At 51.9% G+C, this 20,559-nt stretch overlaps 1 protein-coding gene across 4 annotated transcripts in view; it reads right to left on the bottom strand.

Moving 5' to 3' along the window:
• Positions 1-866: 866 nt before the first annotated feature.
• Cyth1 (cytohesin 1) overlaps positions 867-20,559 on the bottom strand; it is an 83,121-nt gene continuing 63,428 nt past the window's right edge. For 2 of the 4 annotated variants that reach the window (XM_006247784.5, XM_063268306.1), the window contains exons 8-13: positions 20,255-20,403; positions 19,771-19,882; positions 14,558-14,634; positions 8,206-8,277; positions 6,470-6,624; positions 867-2,784 (exon numbers count right to left, since the gene is read on the bottom strand). In XM_006247784.5, coding sequence (XP_006247846.1) covers positions 2,706-2,784; positions 6,470-6,624; positions 8,206-8,277; positions 14,558-14,634; positions 19,771-19,882; positions 20,255-20,403 — 644 coding nt within the window. In that variant the 3' untranslated portion in view covers positions 867-2,705. Of the gene's footprint in view, positions 2,785-6,469; positions 6,625-8,205; positions 8,278-14,557; positions 14,637-19,769; positions 19,883-20,254; positions 20,404-20,559 lie in introns of all 4 variants that reach the window. The other 2 variants (XM_006247785.5, NM_053910.1) reach the window with 2 other exon arrangements.

Raw genomic sequence — 20,559 nt, forward strand, 5'->3', positions numbered from 1 at the left:
GGCTGCTGAGTCATCTGGGACTGGGGTGACTGGTGGTTGTGAGCCACAGTGTGGGTGTTGGGAATCTAACCCAGGTCCTCTGAAAGAGCACCCAGTGAGGGAAGCACTGGGCTGCCCCTCCTGCCCCTAAGCTGTCTCCTTGGTCTCCTGTCTTGTGTCGCTCATCGCCGATGTACTGAGAACGGCTGGTTCTCAGGCCTGGGTGCGGCTCAGCCGGCAGACGGATGCTGACCTCACAAGCAGGAAGCCTGGGGGGCAATTCCATAAACCGGGCATGGTCCATACATGCAATCCCGGCACTATAGAGAGTTGGAAGCACATCAGAAGTTCAGGGCCATGCCCTGCTGCACCAGGAACTTTAAGACCAGCCTGAGAGACCCGAGACCCTGTCTCCAAGAGTCAACAAGGAAAAGAGAAAGAAAAGAAGAGCACAGAGGTTGAGGGGTTGGGGATTTAGCTCAGTGGTAGAGCGCTTGCCTAGGAAGCGCAAGGCCCTGGGTTCGGTCCCCAGCTCCGAAAAAAAAAACCAAAAAAAAAAAAAAAAAAAAAGAAGAGCACAGAGGCCAACCTCCGACCCATTAACCACGCACTCCACTCGGCAACTCTTGTTTCCTGTCCTGCTCAGCTGCCTCACGAGGAGGAGCAGTGCCGTGCTGCCCTCTCTGCTCCTAGAGCTGAGTTTCTTCCTCAGGAAGGGAGGCAAAGGTTAAGCCCCTTCCTGTCTTGTTATGCCATCCACAGCAGAAAACGGCCCCTCCCCAGCTCCTGGTTTGAATCCCACCCCACTGAGGATGGCCACACCCATGCCGCAGGGATATACCGGCCCCCAACCCCAGGCCTGACCCACAGCAGAGCGGACCGTGAAGTGGTTTGGGCAGATTTGGAGTTTATTTGCTGCAGTTCCTTGGAGCTAGTTTACAAGGCAAAAACGAAACAACAACAACAATAATAATAATAATAATAATATTTTTTAAAAACCCTGTCAACAAGTTTCAGTCATTTCTTTGTATTTTGACAAATCTTTTTTTAAACAAATACAAAATAATCTAAAAGGAGAAAAACTATGTGTGGATTATGTACACCTCTGATAAATAGACTGACGCTGAGCCGTGTGGGCCTGCCTGGGACACACCTGTGAGAACCCGTGTGCAGGAGGGGCTCCGGCACTGGCCTGACTCCCCACACAGCCTGGGCAGGCATTGACTGGCTCTGTGGCAGGAGGCTCAGGTTTCCAGCCTGGACCTCAGCAGTCACTGTCACCTTCACACACTGAGCATCGAGCACCTAAAGCCACTCGAGGCCGGATCCTGCTGGATCCACAGGAGGGACCGAGTGCTACCCCCACCCCCACCCTTCTCTGCAAAGCTATTTCCAGAGATGCTGACCTCCTTCTGAGATCAGAGGCTGAGCTCACACAGCCCAGTGGGGACCCATGGCTCCTCCACCTGCCTGGAGGCAGCATTCTGCCACCAAGGCCTTGGCCATGTGGAGGAGTGTGCCAAGACATCACCTGCCACCTGCTCTGCCTAGACTGGCATGCTAGCCCTGGCCAAGGAACAGGAGCTGCCCTTGAGAGTCCCTGAGAGAACGGCAGGAGATGCTGCGTTTCATGGCTCCCTTCACACTGAGTTAGGAGGCCAGGGTTCACTCATGTGTGTGCTGTGGTATGCCATGCCATAGAGGGCAGGGGACAAAAAGGCCACCTTACCCTTGCCTGACTGCACTGCAACCTACTGAGCAAGGCCCCTGCTCCTGGAGGCTACCACAGAGTGCACCAGAATAGTCCAGTTGGGGCAGCTTTTGAGGCAGAAAAGGCTGAAGCCCCAAGGGGATCAGGTAAGACCTGCTCCTTCCTCTAGAACGAGGAGTGGAGCTCTTGGGGAGGAGAAAGAAAAACCAGCTATGAAACAGTCGCCACCCAGCACCATGGGTGAGCTCCTCACAGTTTTGGTTATTAGGAAAATGAAGACTTTCCATTTTAAAGAGCAGTGGGCCTGGGTACTGAGGGCCGGGCAAGGCGCTAACCACCTTCACCCTGTCCCACAGGCACTGAGTGGGAGCTGCCCATACTGCCTGCCTGCTGCCCTGCTGGGGCCCTGAGGCCTCCCCGTGTCTGCTGGGCCCTGCCAGCAATCCTGCTTCTGCCCCTCTTGCCCACACAGTCATGAGGCAGCAGCCCCTGGGGTGCCCGCAGCCCCAGAGCCCCCTTTTTAGGGGACGCTCCCTAAGCAGGGCACAGGAGGGCAGAGAACAGTGCTACGTTCACTTTTGCTTTAAAAAACAAAAATAAATCTTTATAGTGTGTGGCTTCTCTTCCTTTCCTCCTCTCTCCTCAGTACATAAGAGTACATCCTCACAGGCATTCATGGAGCAGAGGTGAAGGCCCTGGGCCAGGAACACTTAGAGGTAAAGAGCCAGCTCCCTGCGGTGCCCTCAGTCCTGCTGAGCTGAGGCGGTGAAGCAGCGCTGGTTCTGAGCAGCTCCAGAGCCCATGAGTGGGGCAGCGTCTCCAGCTGAGCCCTCTCCGCCCACCCACCCGTCTCCCACTTAGAAAACTGCAAAAGCTGAAGCAAGTCTCTAGGAGCGGAGTGGGCAGGAACTGGCAGAGAAGCCCTCTGCTCTCCTCTGCTGGGCTCCACAGCGCCCTCAGGGGAGGCAGGAGAAGGGGCCACAGCTTCACGGGCTGGCCGTGCCCTGGTGCACCCTCAGTGCCTCTTTGTGGAGGAGACCTTCTTTTTCCGTGCTGCAAGCATCTCGTAGAACGGGTCTCTGCTGATGGCGGCTCTGTAGTACAGAGAAGGAAGAACAGGCATGAGGCAGGTCAGCTGCCGCTCTCACCAGGAACACCTACCTCACTCTGTCCACAGGACAGGTTAAGGTGACACATGGGGACACGTAACAAAGTAACTGTGGAGTTTCTGCCTTCTTCCCACTAACAGGACTTAACATTTGAGAGTTGAACCATCTTATGTTCCTCAGCTGAGTTCCAAGTGTGGGAATTTGATTTCCCCAACCAGTGCTCTGCAGCCCTGGTGCTGTGCTGTAACACATGCTACAGGTCACTCCACACATGGTGTTCAAGAGGCTGCCATGGACTGCAGAGGGACTTCTGGGAGCTGATGTGCACCAGCTCCATGTGCATGATGGCTGTTGCTGGGGCCCAGTGCAAAAGGGCTCTAGCCATGCTGCCTCTCCAGCGCAGTGAGGGAGGTGCACGTGACCTGCACACCTGACCTGCACTAGACAGTGGCAGTGGGTAAGGTCACAGAGCTGCCACTTGGTCTTCTAGGAAGCAGAATCTGTGTGATGGTTATGGGCCACCAGTCACCTGGAGCCTTTCGTTCTGTCTCTCTCCCTCCCTCCCTCACCCTCTGTCTCCACACCTCCCCTCTCTCTGTCTGTGTGTCTGTATGTATTGGGGGTGGGGTGGTATCTGAGCTGTAGTTGCAGTCCCTGCCCCTGCCTCAGCTCTCCTGAGCTAACTGAGTCTCACCACCACAAGGACTCAGTCTCCAGAGGAACAAGGCTAGGCAGTCATTCATTCTCAGGGTAGGTGATTCTACCTTGGCTCTGGGGTGGGCCCTTTCTGGCTGCTTGTCTTTGTGCAGCAGCACCCATGGTGCCCACATGAAAATATGCCACGCCCTGTTAACTGCGGCTAAGCCTTTTGGAGCTGGGAAACCTCTCTACACCCATTGGGCACAGTCTCCCCATGGCTGACAGTGGGCATCCCTGGCCTACCAAGTAACTGCTCGCAGCCTGGACTCTGTTGGATCCAGTGTCGAGATGGACACATGCAATGTCAGCCTAATGTCATTAGGCTGTTGGAAACCTCTAGAAAGAGCAGCTGCTAAGAGAAAGGTATGTCTTGGCCTTCTACAAAACCCTGAAATATATTTCCCCCAATGCTGTCTTGTTCTATCCTTCCTCATCTCAACCAGCGGTACTGTAAAGGTATCATGTCCATGGTGAGCACAGTATTCTCCTGAGTCACCATATAGGTCGAAGCCTCGCCTACTACTCCATGTTCTTAGCCTGGCTGTGTCTCAGTTCCTCATCTTTGGAGTGTGGCTTACCATCTTCTGGGCTGCTCTGCTGGGATGGGCATACAGAGACTATGCTACAGGGTTTCCAGCATTTGCACATCCTCCACAGAAGCTGAGCCAGAGCTCCCAGGGAAGCATAAGAATATGTCGGCAGTGGGATGGTCCTAGGGTGCTGTCAGAAAAGCGTGGCAGCCTCAGAAGGCAGCCCAGCATCCACCATAGAGGCCCAGCATCACCACAGAGGCCCAGCATCACCACAGAGGCCCAGCATCCACCATAGAGGCCCAGCATCCACCATAGAGGCCCAGCATCCACCATAGAGGCCCAGCATCCACCACAGAGGCCCAGCATCACCATAGAGGCCCAGCATCCACCACAGAGGCCCAGCATCACCACAGAGGCCCAGCATCCACCATAGAGGCCCAGCATCCACCATAGAGGCCCAGCATCCACCATAGAGGCCCAGCATCCACCACAGAGGCCCAGCATCACCATAGAGGCCCAGCATCACCATAGAGGCCCAGCATCCACCATAGAGGCCCAGCATCCACCATAGAGGCCCAGCATCCACCACAGAGGCCCAGCATCCACCACAGAGGCCCAGCATCCACCACAGAGGCCCAGCATCCACCACAGAGGCCTAGCATCCACCATAGAGGCCCAGCATCCACCATAGAGGCCCAGCATCCACCATAGAGGCCCAGCATCCACCACAGAGGCCCAGCATCCACCATAGAGGCCCAGCATCCACCATAGAGGCCCAGCATCCACCACAGAGGCCCAGCATCCACCATAGAGGCCCAGCATCACCATAGAGGTCTACCATCATCATAGAGACCTATCATCCAAAGGCTCCACAGGACTTTAAAGAACTCTCCACTTTTCTGACTGTAGCAGCAAACACTTATGAGACTTAAAATGTATAAAACCAGTCAAAATTTTTTTGAAAGAGCATTGAGGGGAAAGAGCCTCTGCCAAAGCCTATTCCACTAACAGAAACCGTGTGTGTTCTCATGGGAAAACAGCAGTCCACACAGGGCAGCCTGGGGCCATGCAGAATGTGGTATAAACCAGGGCAGCCCTGGGAGTCAGTGTCAGACGGCTACTGGACTGAGACAACAGTTCCAACTCTCACACTAGACCACCGGCAAAAATGAACTCCCAACAACTGACATGCAGGGCACAGGAATGCAGGGTGCCCTGTGCTCCCAAGCCTCAGGTCTTTCCCAGACACACAGCCAATGCTCAGAGGACTGGCTGTGCTGAGCCTCCTTGTGTGTGACTTGTAGCAAGGAGGCAGCCTGGTCCCTATCTGTGGACTAGGATTGGAGCAATGGCTGTCACTTGGGGACGATATCTACCTGAAGGCAGTGTGCTTGAGCCGTCACTCAGCTCTCCGCCTCAGTCCTCAGAGCAGCTCTTGCAGTTTGGAATTACAGAGGAGGGCAACACGCCTCAAAGACAGCAAGACTCCACTGGTGACCCCAGTCCTTGCCCCACCCCACCCCACCCGCCTGCTTCCTTCTCTAGGAACTCTGATCACCATCTTTACAGAGCCAGGCACCGACCCACTCACTGCTGCCACACTCAGAAGTTACTTATTCAAAGTACTAACTGGTTAGAGTGAGGTAGGTCCGCGACACTCAGTCAACTGTGTCTGAGAACACAGACAGCCTGTGACCTGATGGCCTGCATGTCTTTCTCACTTCCCAGGTCACTGAAGCCCAGACAACAAGGAAAACTTCCTAAGGAAAGTACCTGCATGTTTCCCGACAGCCACAGTACCCAGGACTGTGGTTAAGTATATATTACTGGGGGAAATAATTGCCAAGAGGGTAGAAAGCCAGAGTGCTCAACGGCTATCCTCCTGGGACAGGAGAAAGACTGCCTGTCAGCCCAGGCTTCATGTGACTCCTAGGGGACAAAGCTGATGAATCTGCCAGTGGGCTTTGCAAAACCTATTTCCAGTCAGGCCACACTGTCCCTGAAGTAAGCCTCACTCCGTGGACTGCGATTAAAGGTGGACTTCAAGCCGCTCCCTTCATTCAGACCATCTGTGTTCTCACATCACAGGGTGAAGGGCTGAGGCTCTGCTTCACGACCTTACATCAATGCAAGGACCTTCTACAACTCTCAGAACCTATGGGCCTCAGTTTCTGTATCTGCAACTGTCTTGAGGACAGGCTCACTGGATGGAAAGGTCTAATAAAGCCAAGGGCTCTTCATACACTTATCCCCACCTGGGTCTCTGAACTGTCTGAGTACCTAGGCTGGAGACAGGGCTTACTAATTCTCCAACAGGCAGGAATCCAAAGGCCTGCTGGGAAGCAAGCTGGGAACCTCCCTGAAGACTTTCAGAGTTGGTGGGACAGGAAGTACAGGGGAGGACTCATGAACAGCTTGCCTGTGAGGGAGCCACCTACTTGATGCACTTGATCCAGTCTTCCTTCTCCTCAGGAGTGGGGGCCGAGATGCGGTACACAGTGTGGTTCCCTTCCACCACTCGTCCGTCAGCCTCTGTCTTGCAGGCCTTAATCACCTGGTCTTTATTGTCAGGGATATAAAGCTCAAAGCAGTTCTGAGAAGAAAACGACAAAGTGGCAGTCAGAGTTTAGAAGGTTGCTGACCCAGGAAAGTGTTATTTATTTCCAAAGACTCTTTACTTTTACTCTCAAGAAACAGGTGTCAGAGAACACCTTCAGAATATGTACTTCTGAGGGCGAGAATATAAGGCAGCTAGTAAAGTGCCTGCTTCAGAAGGGTGAGGAGCTGAGTTTGATCCTGCATTTGCAAAGCCAGGCATGGACCAAGTGTGGTGCTGCACACCTTTCATCCTGGCACTCAAGAGGCAGAGGCAGGTGGATCTCAGTTCAAGGCCAGCGTGGTCTACAAACCTCATTCCAGGATAGCCAGGGACACATAGAGAAACCCTGTTTTGAAAACGAAAAATAAACAAATAAACATATAAATAAAAATAAATAAAAAATAGAGGGCTGGAGAGATGGCTCAGTGGTTAGGAACGCTGATTGCTCTTCCAGAGGTCCTAAGTTCAATTCCCAGCAAACACATGGTGGCTCACAACCATCTGTAATGGGATCTGATGCCCTCTTCTGGTGTGTTTGAAGACAGCTACAGTGTACTCATATAGATAAAATAAATAAATCTTAAAAAACAACAGCAAGTCAGGTGTGGTGGCATACACACAGACTTGCAATGCCAACAATGGGAGGAGAAGCTGGGAGACTGTTGGGACGCTGGGGCTGGCCAGCCAGTCCATCAGAAAAACCCAGTTCCCAATAAGGCACCCTGCCTGGTGTGTGTGTGTGTGTGTGTGTGTGTGTGTGTGTGTGTGTGCATGCGCGCACACATGTGTTTTGTATGTGTGCATGTATGTGTGTGCTTGCCCAAGCACTTGTAAATGTGAATGCGGCATGTCACGTGGGCATGGGACACAGAGGCCCAGCTCCAGTGTCAGCCCTTGTCTTCTACCTTGTCGGAGACAGAGGGGCCTCCGTGTTGTTTTCCTACTGCACACACTAGGTTAGCAAGTCCATGGCTTCCGGAAATTCTCTTTTCTCCATCTCCCACCTCACTGTGGGAGTGCTGGGATCACAGACACACATGATCACACCTAGTTTCTCTGGGGATGTGACCTTCCAGCTCTTGTCTCATGATTTCCCATCAACCCACCTCCCCAGCCTGAGACTTAGTTCCTGAGGAGTGACCGCACGCACACACAAGTGCATAGACACAGTTTCTTCCTACGGAAAAAGAAGCTTGGAATAGGACGTGCCAGGACGCCAACTGTGTTTTCAGGCCTGCTGGCTGAGATGCTGGCCTGGCACCGGCTGGCTCCGCTCCTGACAGACAGGAGCGCGCACTGAGCTGCAGGTGAGTTGCTCCCAAGCTACACAGTACATCAGAATTATAAATTATAAGCCATACAGTGCATCAGATTATAAAACTGGCACCAGGCTACGGGTGCTCACAGCTGTGAGACAGTCCCTAGGTCTTGGTTCAAAGTCAGCATGTGACAGGAAGCAGACCAGACGGACTTGCAAAGGAAGGACAATCAGAACAGGGGGAGGGGGAGGGGGAGGTTCAGCTTTGGTTCTCAGGTTCTAGTGCTCCCCACCCTGGGCACAAGCAGGACACTCACCGGCTTCTTGGAGTCTTCCACCTCTCGGATACTCAGGTTCTCCAGGGGGATGATCCCGCGGGGCTCTTTGTCCTGGACAGGTGCAGGGAGAAAGGCTTCACTCTCCATGGAGCAAACACCTCCTTTCCCTCCCTAGGTCCATCCTGACTCCTCCCTCTCAGGCCTCAAGCTCCCAGGTTGGCTATGCTTGGGTTCTACAATAGGGCAAGGGGTCAGGAGTGTGTGGTGTAGCCTTTTACAGATAAAAATGCAAGAGGGCTCAGCAGGTGCCATCAAAGTGTACTGACCCATGGGGACTCAAGCAGGAAACATGTCAGCCTATTTTCCCTAAGAAAGGGCCTTCCCCCTCCTCCTGTCTGTCTGGTGTTCCTTTTCCTCATCTTGGTTCTGTGCCACTAACTCCTGGGAGCCTTTCCCAGCCTAGGTCTCCATACTCCTGCCCATGCCCAATGGAGGGACTCCAGCTGAATTTCAAATTGCCTCCTGCTCACGGCCATCACCCAAATGTGTGACCTTAGAGAAGCATTGTCTTTTGGGCAGCTGCTCCAAGATCCATATTAGTGCTGGAGCTCAGGTCCAGACAGACAGGCCTCACCCTCCCTCTGCCTCATCAGCCAAGGCCCTCACCATGGGCAGACTCCTACCCCTACCAGTCGGCTAACATTGGCCAAAACCTGTAGCTTCTCAAGCACACTGACTAGAGTTACACACGCACAGTGTGTCATAACAACCCCACCAACCAACCAGCCAACCAGGTTCAGTTCTATAACCATATAAAACAAAAACAAACAAATATGTCTTTCAGACATCCCTCCACACCCTCTGGGAGGTTGGCCTCTTCCTGCCAAGCATTTAAAGACACCTGATCTGAGCTGCTCCTCTGAGTGTCCAGTGTGAGAGGTTACCTACAGGAGACACAGCTTCCCCTGCCTCATCTCAAGGTGACTGAGCTAAGAAATGCTGGGCTCTCATCAGCGCTGCTCTACTCCTCAGGCTCTGTCCACACAGGTAACCTACCCCACCTTTGCTCTCCTGCCCCCATCCCCAAGCGCACCTTCTAACTGGGTGCTTTGTGTCACATCTATTACTTACATTTCTATCACAATAGCACTGATGTGTTTTATAACGCCCATGATATGTTTTATAGAGCGTGGTATGGTGTGGTGGGAGGGGTGACCTCCGTGGGCCATTGCTGAGGCATCCCTCCCCCAAGGTCCCAGCCATATGAGGGTATAATATACAATAGAGTTTATCTGGGGCATGGGAAGGGGAGTTGACAAGGGGAGTAGAGGCAGAGAAAGAGAAAAGACAGTGAAGAATGGGGGTGGGGTGGGGGTGGGGCTGGCCAGGAACACTTGGAGAGAAGAAAAAGGGGAGAGAGGGAGAAGGGGGTCAGAGTCAGAAAAGAGTCAGAATCAGAGTGGAGGGAAGCCAACCAGTCCCTTTTACAGCAAGCCAGGCGAACCTGGCTGTTGCTAGGTAACTGTCGGGTGGAGCTGTTGGGCAGAGCTTAGCAGGAGAGCACCAACATCAGTCGCACTGCTCAAGGGCTCCTTCCTTAGGTTAACTCACATTGAGTCTTCTCCTAATCTTAACTTCCAGGCAAAGTCCTCCCAGAGGCTGGTGGGGTGTGGGAGGGAGTCCAAACCTGGGGACACATTGTCCCTGAGTTTGTAGCTCTCCACTACTGCACTGCCTGAGGCCCAGTCTCCACATCATTCTGAGGGAGGGCACAAAAGGCAGAGGACCCTGTTGAAATCCACCCTGGTCCAGAAGACCTCTCCTGGTTGGGAGCTTGGTTAGGTCTAAGTGTGTGGGAAGAGAACCCCCCTACTGTGGCACGTGGCCACATGGCCCCTCCAGTTTTCAGAGCTTTTTCACACTAAGTTTCCCTGCTGGCTGAAGCTTTCTCTTTGTCCTGCAGGTACTGAGACTCAGGAAGGACATGGACTTGGTGAGGATCTCTTTGCAGCCATTATACGGGGTAAGGCTAGAAGCACGTTTTCCACTTGGGGATGGTCAGCATCTCACGGCTGTCATCCTCTGGGCCACTTGGGGCCTCTTGGACTAGCTCTGTCTGGAGTCATTTCCTGTGTCCTTGTACTCTTTCTGGGAAACCGCTGTTTCTTTCCAGTCTTCCTACTGTGCTTCTTTTCAAGAGCATGTCTGTGTATCTGCTCGTGGGTTCACTGTCCCTGTTCCTGACTCCCAACTGCAGTGGGCCAACTCTCGGAGAGCACTAGCAAGCAGTCCTTCCCCGCCTGCGAGCGACTTTAGCCTCCAGCTGCCCTCAGTCAGAGCCTTCTTAGCCAACTGTGTCACTTGCAGAGTGGGGGGCTAAGCTGTGTACACTGTGGGTTGCAGGCTCGATCCTCACCAGGCTCTTCTTACACTGACCACCCAGTCTGCCTGAGATCCTTGCAGCCCTATCTGGGGCATCAGCCACTCACAATGGCAATTACAGGAGGGAAGATAATGCATTTACCCAGAGTTCCCCAAATCCTTCTATGCACACACAAGGCCCCACCCTGAACAGTGCTAAGAGAATCCTTTGGTCCAGGGACTCACAGTACTCCCCCTATCTGGAGGGGGAGCCCCAGGCTGCTGTAGGGAAGGTGACCACCTGGCTTCCTCAATAATTCCCGGCCCACTTCCCCACTCCTTTCTTTCCTCTCTACTCTCATTTCCAGGCTACATGGTGCCTGAACCTCTTAAGGATGCTGATGTTGAAGTGGGTTGAGTCAAGTTATCTTAATGCAGACCCTTGTGTGAAACCATGGCTTCTTTACTCTCTCGCCTGCAGGGACTGAGGTAATGAACTCATGTGTGTGGTACATGACCCGTGTTCCGGATGTGCAGCCATAAAGCAAAGGGCTTATGCCATATTCTGCACAGGAGTGAGGACCAGCTATGAAGGGCCTTGTGACAGCCAGGGAGACCACTGGGCCCTCTGCTGGTCTCCCCCAGGGGTTCTGCAGGCTGGTAGTGGCTGAAGTAAGCCAGGACACTCACTATGCACATCCCACAGACGCTACAGAGCACCGAGAACTGTGGTTCCCAACAACTGGAAGTCATCTTCCTGGCTAATAATTCAAGTCCAAGGTATGAAATGGGGTTCCTGTGCTGGACCCTCATTCTGCATCTTATGTGGATTTCCAGGGGCTCAATGTGCAGCTCAGTCGGAGGAGCTGGGTCCTATCCCTAGTACCAAAATTAAAAATAAGCAAATAATTCTATACCAACTTTATACACTCCTAAATTATCTGTACCCCACAAGGACAGAAATAGCCGGTGCTGATGCCTGCGGCCTATGTGATTTCTTAAAGCAAATACCGCTATCTTTGCAAAAATATGACTTGCTCGTTATAAAGAACTTAAAATACTGCAGAAAAGAATCAAGGAAAAGTTTAAAACCACTGCAAATCAGATCACAAATGATGACTGCATGGACAGGAGATGGAGTGCTGCGTGGTGCCGAGACAGGGAAGTTCTGGGAGGACCGGCTAGTTCATGGAGTATTTTCATAAAAGATGTCCTATTAAGGAAAGAACTGAAGCTGGCTGTGATGCCACATGCCATTAATGCCAGCACTTGGGAGGCAGAAACAATGGATCTCTGAGTTAGAGGTCAGCCTGGTCTACAGAGCAAGTTCCAGGACAGCCAGGGCTACACAGAGAAACTCTGTCTCAAAACAAACAAACAAACAAACAAAAACAAACAAAAATAAATAAATATTCAAAAAAAGAAAGAAAAAATGAGGCAGAAAATGAAAAAATGTGGAACTTCAAGGTAAGTATGTCCAGCCCACAAGCCCATTTTTAAAGCAGCCTTATTAGACTTGCAGCGTTCAGCCATTTTGTATCATGTGGTTCAGCTTTCGCAGTTTGAAAGATCAGTATTCCTCCTACTGCCTGGTTCCTGTGTCACTGACTTCTTGACACTTTCTAAGTTCCTAATGCTCCCAGCCTGTACTGCAGCCACAGGGTCCAGCTACTCAGCATGGAGTGAATCCATTCCTGGTCTTGGCACAGTTCATGTCCACCCTGTGTCTACTGTTTCCATACGTGGGATGTTTTAGCATCCTCTACAGTTAAGTGTACCTGAGTTCCAGCTGTTCGTGTATCTCATGAGTCTTTGTTGAAGAGCATTTCTGCACTGGTCCTGCCAGCCCTGTGGCTGGCAGCAGCCTCAGCAGAAGCTTGTTCTGGTTTGGAAGTCTTGTTCTGGTGCACAGCTCAGCGCACCCTGCCTGGCCGCTTCCCCCATCTCTGTACACTTCAGCACTGGCCCTTACGTCCGCATGCTTGGCCTGCGGAGCTCAGCACTCCTGCCCCAGGTTTAAGTGAAAAAAGTCAGCATGCACCCACCCCCACCTTCTACATCCTAAGAACAACACCCCCCAATATATCAAACTTGGATTTTGTAGGTATTGTCTGTTCCAGCACGGAAACAGTCTCCTGTCCTGGCATCTGTTAGCCTACTTCTCATGTTGTTGCACCTGCCTTCCCTGCGGGCAGTGAGGGCATCATTAGTTAATGTGTCCCACTCCTTAAATCCTCACAGTCTTGCTAAAGAATGAGCAAGTGATTCAGAAATACACAGCTTTGGCGCTTATGAGCTGAAGTCCTGGTCTGCCTTCTGGGTCACTCTGGTTATTATTTAAGTGACTCTACCACTCTCTTCCTGGAACCTCTGGGGACCAGGTATCTGACCCTGTAGACTTTTGTTTTTCTGTAGTGCCATAAGAGAACTGGGGGAGCTCAGGTGAGTGGGTCCTGGGGGAGCTGACTCCACCTGTTGGCTCACAGAAGCTTCACCTCACAGAGAGTAAGACGAGCTCACTTCCTCACACCCTTCCCACCCACAGTGGACTTTCCTCCTCTTACAGCTCTGCCCCCACTCACATCGGCCTGCGTTTTCCTTCAGGCCGAGGGCGGAGTGGGCTGACCTCAAGCACAGGCTTCAGGAGAGCCACTCTGCAGCTCAGCCGTAATGTCCTTCCCACTGCAGAGAGCAGGATGGCAAGCCCAGCTGTGCCTTTTCCTGTCTGGCTGCCCTCATCCGCCCCTCCCAGGTTCACCAGGGTTACTCTGTGTCATATTTCCTATCCCTTGCTAGAACAACTCTCCTTGCTGCCTAACCCTATGAAGTCAAAACAAGGAGGGCTTGGGAAGGTGGGGGTGGGGGCCCTAGAGAGAAACCCACTGAGCCTTTGGTCCATAGCACCCTGGGGATGGAGCAGAGGGGCTCTTTCTGACCATGTCCCTTAGTGTTGGGAAGACTCAGTACAGAGGAGCAGCGCCAGCTGCAGAGCTTGTGTGGCGAGTGAGGCCCTGGGGAGAGGGAAGAGGCTCGACACGGTTTGCTGTCATGTCCGCAGCTCATCATCAGCACGGATGAGAGAACTGAACCTGTAACTCTGGGCAGCTAGCCTGGAACTCACTATGTAGCCCAGGTTGCCCTCACACTTATGGCAATCCTCCTGTTGATTGTTCCACCTTTACCATGAAGGAGGCTTCCTTCAGCCCTGCTTCCTCAGAACGATCAGTGACTTACTCAGTGAAGATCCAGCCTATCCTAACCCAGTTGGAGCCAAGTCCACTATGCACAAGAAGAACCACCTCTGTGCTTGCTGTGCCCAGGAAGATGTCAGGAACAGCAGAGGGCCATGTCACCACTGTGGAGTCATGGCCTGAGACCAGCAACCTGTGGCTTTCTGGGTGCTTTCCCATAGGAAGTCTGGAGGGATTTTACTGTGCACTTTTTATTCCTACAGCTATAAAGGGCACCTGCAAGTGACGGGCTCCTGCCAGATCTTATCCCAGTGAACAGACAGCAGTGGAACTTCCGCGGTATAAGGAAGCATCACTTTCCCAAGCCGCCAGATTTCCTGAGATGACCTGCTCCCTCCTGTGCTGTCTCACTCCTCTTCCTCTGTTGTATCTCTTACACTGAGGCTGTGTCTTCTGAATCAAATCCTTTAGCATTGCTGAGACCCCAGAACACCTGAATTCACCAAATCACAGCTATGATCCCCTTCACTAGGTTTTTGGCAACTGACCCAGTTCCATGTTTCTAGCCCAGCTCTGAACAAGCTCCGTATCCATGGCTCCCTCTCAGTTCTGGCACTTGGGCCTCCTGTGTCTAGAACCGGGTTGCAGCCTCCTGGAGGACAGCCTCCACATCGTGTTCAGGTGTTCTCCTCCTAGATTTAGTTCCTCCCTGACCCCCACAGAAGTAAAAGAACAGATCTGACTGCCTCCCTAGGGCCCCTTCTAGCTGTGTCTGGGTAGAGTGGTTTGGAAGTGGAGAATTGGCCCATCCTGCCCCAAGTGGACCAGCAGATGCTCACCGTGGTGTATTCAAAGTAGTAAAGGCAGTTGTCAGTCAGAATGAACCAGCGCCTCTTCCAAGTCTTTACCCTGCCACCTGAGAGAAAAAAAGAGACACTCTTGACAAAAGACACCCAAGTGGGTGATGCTACACACACACACACACACGCACGCACACACACATGCACGCACACATACAATACATACATATACACACACAAACACACATACATACACACAAACACACATACACACACAAACACACACAAACACACACACATGCACACACATACAATACATACATACACACACAAACACACATACATACACACACATACACACAAACACACACACACATGCACACACATACAATACATACATATACACACAAACACACATACATACACACACATACACACACACACACGCACACACACACACACACACACACACACAGAGCTTTCTTCCCGGGGAGGGTGTGGGATGGGGCAGGAGAACATTTAGACCATGGCAAAATTTCTATCAGTGACAAGACACAGCCAAGACAGAAGCATCTTTCACAGAGTGAAAGTCTATGGTATGAGCAGAGCAAGCCTGTCTGGGTGACACCCTGAGATGTCCTGGACAGCAATGAGAGCACGGGCTGGAGAGGAGGCTCAGGGTGACGATGGTGCAAAGCAAATGTCCCTGAGGCTGGAGAAGCCAGCCACAGCCTATGACAGAGACAGGCCAAGAAAGGAGAAAGGAAGGGTCAGCATCCTGACGCAGGAGGCATGGGCACCTCAGGGGTTCCATGGAAGTGGCAGGAGAGGAGATACAGAGTGAGGTACTGTGAGCCTTTTAAAGCCAAGCCTTGGCTCACATCACCCACCTGCCTGCCTATAGTGAAGCCCCACACTGACTGGAGCCTCTCAGTGTCCCTCCGGAAAGTCATGTCCCAGAGTTGTGGCTATGAATCTTGGTGAAGCAGGATTCCTTTACCAGGAAAGCACTGGTTCGTCCAAGAGGTGGGCTCGGAAGCCGTTCCTACTGTGGACTCACGTGACCCTTACAAGAGGCAACCCCAGCATCAAGGAGGTGGTGACTAGCTGCTGCTTGGAGACTTCCTCAGCCTTCCTCCATGCTAGCAAGACTGAAGTAATGAGTGTGGGGTCCTCAAGGCTGTTCTGCATTGGTACAGGGAGGGTGGGGTGTGTTTAACTGGGTCCACTTTGAAGGAAGCTAAATCCTCACTTGTGCCATGCTCAGGATCCCCATCTTCCCCACTTACCTCGGGTCGAGGAAGACTTGACATGAACTACTCAGAATGACCCAGGGCCTTCCCGTGCTGATATACGTGGCGTTGCACAAACGCACTCTGTCCCTGTTCCTTAGCACTTGCCCTTTGCTAGGCCCCAACTGTGGAGAACAGCATTTCTCGAGTCTCTGGAGGGCAGGGGAGTGGCACACCTGCCATGCCTACTTCTCTGCCCTTTTGCTAACAGCCATGTAGGGCCGGGCAACTTGACGAGGCTATTCCCAATGCCAGCATCTGCCTGAGGCTCATCCCTGGACTGTGAAGGAGGAGGCCCAGCAGAACAGGTTAGGGCCTAGACTTCTATTTTACAGCTCTGCCTGGTGTCTGAGCTCCATGGAGGGTTGGGGAGGTAGATGTAAGCAGCCATGGTTAACTCCATGATTCAGCATGACTAAGATGTAGGTTCCCAGAGGGTGTGTGCCATAAGCAGTCACGTGCTGTGGCTCGTGTGTGATTATGGTGGTGAGGGACTCTAAGTTTCATGGTTAAGTGGCGTGGATGGGAAAGCCATAGGAGCAATGCTACACATACGTGGATAACAGGGCGGAGGTGCACAAATGAGCACGTGTTCGATCTGAAGGCAATGTGTCTTAGAGCGGATCCTTCCCCACTTCTGAGCCTCTCCTCTCTGGGAGACCATTCCCCACCCAGGCCTTGCACAAGGACGGTCCACCCATGCTGACCTCCCATGCACTCTGTCACAGGACTACCCCAGGTGACAATGGACTCAGGAAATGATGAAGGAGTGAGTTAGATACCAAAAGAAACAAGATGACAGGGATTGAGGGGAAAAAGCAAAGCTGGGAAGTTCTGTCTGAAGTTCTGTCTGGGAAAAGCTTCATTATGTCCCCTGGACAGATGGACGGCTGCTGCACCACAGAGCCCTCTACCACAAAGCATTGTTGCGGGCCCACGGGACACTTCCACGTGGAAAGAAAAACAGACATGGGACAAGCAGACAGATCAATGTGCGCCTAGGACAGTCCCTGTGGAACTCACAGGACCCCTCCCCCGCAGGTTTTTCAGGCCTCCCTTAGACAGAAGGGCTGATACTGTCCCAGCAGTCCAGCCGCCTGGTCCCAGCACTGAGGGGTGCTGTGCTTGTCCTCTTGGGGGTCGTTCTGGTCTGCATGCTTAGGCACAGACTGAGGAGCATTCTGGTCCTCCAAATGTTTCCCCACATCGGCAACAGAAAACTCCGAGGCCGACTTGTGTTTTGAGGAGACTCTTTGAAACAGAGGATAGTTTACACCAGAGGAGACACAGACAGAGGATTCAGGCTGTGAGTCCTTTCCTGATACCCAAGAAATGGAATCAAAGGACTATAGGTAGGGGTTTCTGGTTTTGAGGTTTTAAAATTTCCACTTGTGAGTTTAGAAGACAATACTTGTCTTTTTCATGGTAAAGCAAATGCCCCAATATGTCAACTGTTTAATCTTTCCTAACATTGTCAACCACAGTGTCAGAAGTACATGACTTTGGGAAGTTACAAGATAACCCTAACCGTCCTCTCTGCCCCTCATCCCAGAGATCAGGCTGATGCATGGATGGCAGTCTGAATTCAGCTATTCCCAGGAGCATACAGCCAATGGTCCTCTGCCTCCTTGGCTGGTTCTGGGCTAGCACTGTTTGACTACTCAGGTAGTTCTTGGAGCTCTGGCCTGGCAGTCGCAGCACTGCCTCTGTGAACACTGCCCCAAATCCCTGATCCTGGCCAGTTCCCTAGGGACTGTACAGTAAGTTAGAAGCAGCATTAACACTATTACCAGCAATTAAAAAACAAAATAACCAAAAATAACAAAATCAAAATAAAAAACGAAACGCTGCAGAATGACAGTGGCCTGGGCAGAGTGAGCGAGCAGGTTGCAGGGTTACATACCTCCTGGAGTTTGGGGCAAGGAAAAGGAGAGCCAAAATCATGGAAACATATAAATGAGGGAGAAAAGAAAATTAAAACAAAGAAATCAAACCTGATTTTTTAATCTTAAAGTGCAGCATACCAGTCACATTTATGTATGCCTGGAGAGGGAGGTCAACCTGAAAACGCCACCGGGTAAGTGACCACCCATGCTGTGCGGCAAGATTGGAGGTGTTCCCCACACGGGCTAACAGTGTCACGGATCCGTTTTTGTAAGGCCAGTGTTTGCCAGACTCTTGACAATCCAAAGCAAAGTGGGTGATGTGCACTCTGAAAGAAGTGCCTTTCTTAAGATACCCAACACTTGTCAAAATGTGTGCGAGGAGGCACACGTGTACACCCATGGATATACATGTACATATGTGTGTACACAGGGACACACATACTTATGGCTCTCTGCATACAGGGACATATACAGACGACTACAGATGGCATGAAGTCCTACCCTGTGCAGCACACAGACACACGACTTCAGTGTGCCACATGGAAACACCCTATTGAGAGATTAGAAACGTGAAGCAAGGACCTCACAATGAACGAGTCCCACACTGTTAAATTTTTATTCTTTAAGGTGAGGTCTTGCACTACCAGCAAGCTGGTGCCTCGATTCCTTAGGCCCAAAGGTATTCTCCTGCTCTGCCCCTGTGTGTCTGGGACTACAGGTGTGCATCATTTCATTCAGCCGAAAGTTTTGAGTTTTATAACTATAGGATGTGTCATGAATTTACATGCCATCCTAGTACAAGAACCAAGATAGTCCCTGTTCTGATCTTAGTGTCTAAGCGGTCAGAGCTAACACTCAGTGTTCGCATGGAAACACTTTTCCCTGGAGGGAAGTAAATCTACACTCAACACTTTTGAACTTCCCAGCGTATTTCCTATTTACTCTACTGGTCAGGCAAGAAGAATGTGGAGCAGAGGCCACTGTGGGGTAAACGTTACGGAGCCTTTTCTTCAGACCTTCTGCTTAGAGATTGCTACTGGCCACGTCCAGACACTTCGAGGCTCTGTGATCAGTGAAGCGCTCTTAAAGGGAATTTATGAATCGTCATGCATAAATACAGGTTTGGGGCCTTTTAAAGGAAATGTCAACCCTACGGTATCTGAAGGAGTTAGCAACAGAGGTGTGTCAGTAGCTCTACTGGATGCTGTCAGTAATGGCCAAGAGTGGGAGGGCTACTTATCACAGGTCACATAACCAAGATGGGAGAGGAGCACGTCTCTAACGGCACTGCCCTCCTGATACAGGACTGAGCTCATCCACGGCCACGGCGAAGGATACTGGAACTTGCTCTCTAGTGGTCAAAAAAGCCTCCACATTTTCATGTGCAGAGAGTTCAGAGACCTCTCTAAGTCTGACAATTAATAAAGTAGTCAGATGTGGACATGGGTGTGCCTGAGAGCCGCTGGCTTTCTTCTCTGTTTAGCTCCTCTGTCACCTTCCTAGCAAGGCATGACCATAAATCTTAACAACACAGGCTCACTTCTGGCAGAGGGAAGAGGAACGAACTCAGCCTTTGGAATGACACAATCATTAATGTGGTTGATTGGGACTGCAAAGGGGCCCACTGCCAGAGCGTGAGGAAGAGTGCTGTGGATTGCGCTGCAGCCAAGGGCTCTAGGTTTGCCATGCACACTGCCTGTGGGAGCCAGATGCAGAGGAAGTGATGATGTACTAGGTGGGCAGGAGGGCCAGGGTAAATCTGGGATGGGAATAGAGAGATGGATATGGCTGCTTACCCACCCAAGGCTCCAAGTCCCTGGGAAGTGCCTCGGAGAGTATGACCATCCATTCGGGGGTGGTCACACAGCGCCCAGGTACATATGGGCAATGTTTATAAGGGCAGAGTCTATGTCCAGGACTCTCTGTTCTGTGGTGACTTCTGGTCAACAGCTCCCTCCAGAATAGTCTGGAGGTGGCCTGCTGTGACCTGCCCCCTTCCCCACCCACAAGCCTGTGTGTACATAGCCTTTCCTCCCAGGCTCTGTTGCAGGCCCAGCTGGAGGAGGGGACTCACCGAGCTTTAGTAGCCAGCCCTCTCGGTCTGGATTGAAGAAAGTGTGAGTGAGATCATTGCCGTCATCTTCTGGGATTTTAAAGGGTTCGTTTTTGATGCTCTCATAGAGATTCTGGCAAAAGATGACACTGCATGTTTGATTCAAGAAGTTGCTCTTACTCTCTCCCTGTCTACTCAGTCCACAGGCCTAAGCCTGGAGTAAGGCATAGACACCAGAGAAGAGCATGGGCACGTTCTGCTCCCCAGCAGCTCACAGGGACAAAAATGAGATGCCTGGTAGATAACTAAGGACAAAAGAAATAGCTGCCTGGAGCCTACTCGAGCCTCTCGGCCTGGAGCCTACTCCGGCCTTTGGTTTTCAGTTTCAGACTTAGAAGCCACCTCCCATCCTGATTCTCAGCTGGCCTTTGTGAAATTCACACATTTAGGATCCGGCTCCGAGTGCAGGCTTTGCCGCTGACAGAGCAGCTCCCGCCCTGCTCACCCGCAGCAGCTCCTCGGGCAGGTCTCCTCCGTCATTGATGCCTCGGTTCATGGCGATGAACCTCTCCACCGTAGGCTTGTCTTTGACGTTGGGGTTGTGTAGGCTGGTGTTCAGCATGATGATTGCAAAGGACAGGACATAGCAAGTGTCTAGGGAGGAGAACAGGCTGTGAGAGCAGAGGGGACATCTACCCCCACAGGAGGCCCCAATGGACCAGGAGTAAAGACACTGGCGGGAAGGGTGGACGAGCCAAGTGTACATATGTCCCAGGAGTATGTTCCTGAAAGGGACAAGGCACATCACTA

This window comes from Rattus norvegicus, chromosome 10 (genome assembly GCF_036323735.1).
Source record: "Rattus norvegicus strain BN/NHsdMcwi chromosome 10, GRCr8, whole genome shotgun sequence".
Classification (NCBI taxonomy): domain Eukaryota; kingdom Metazoa; phylum Chordata; class Mammalia; order Rodentia; family Muridae; genus Rattus; species Rattus norvegicus.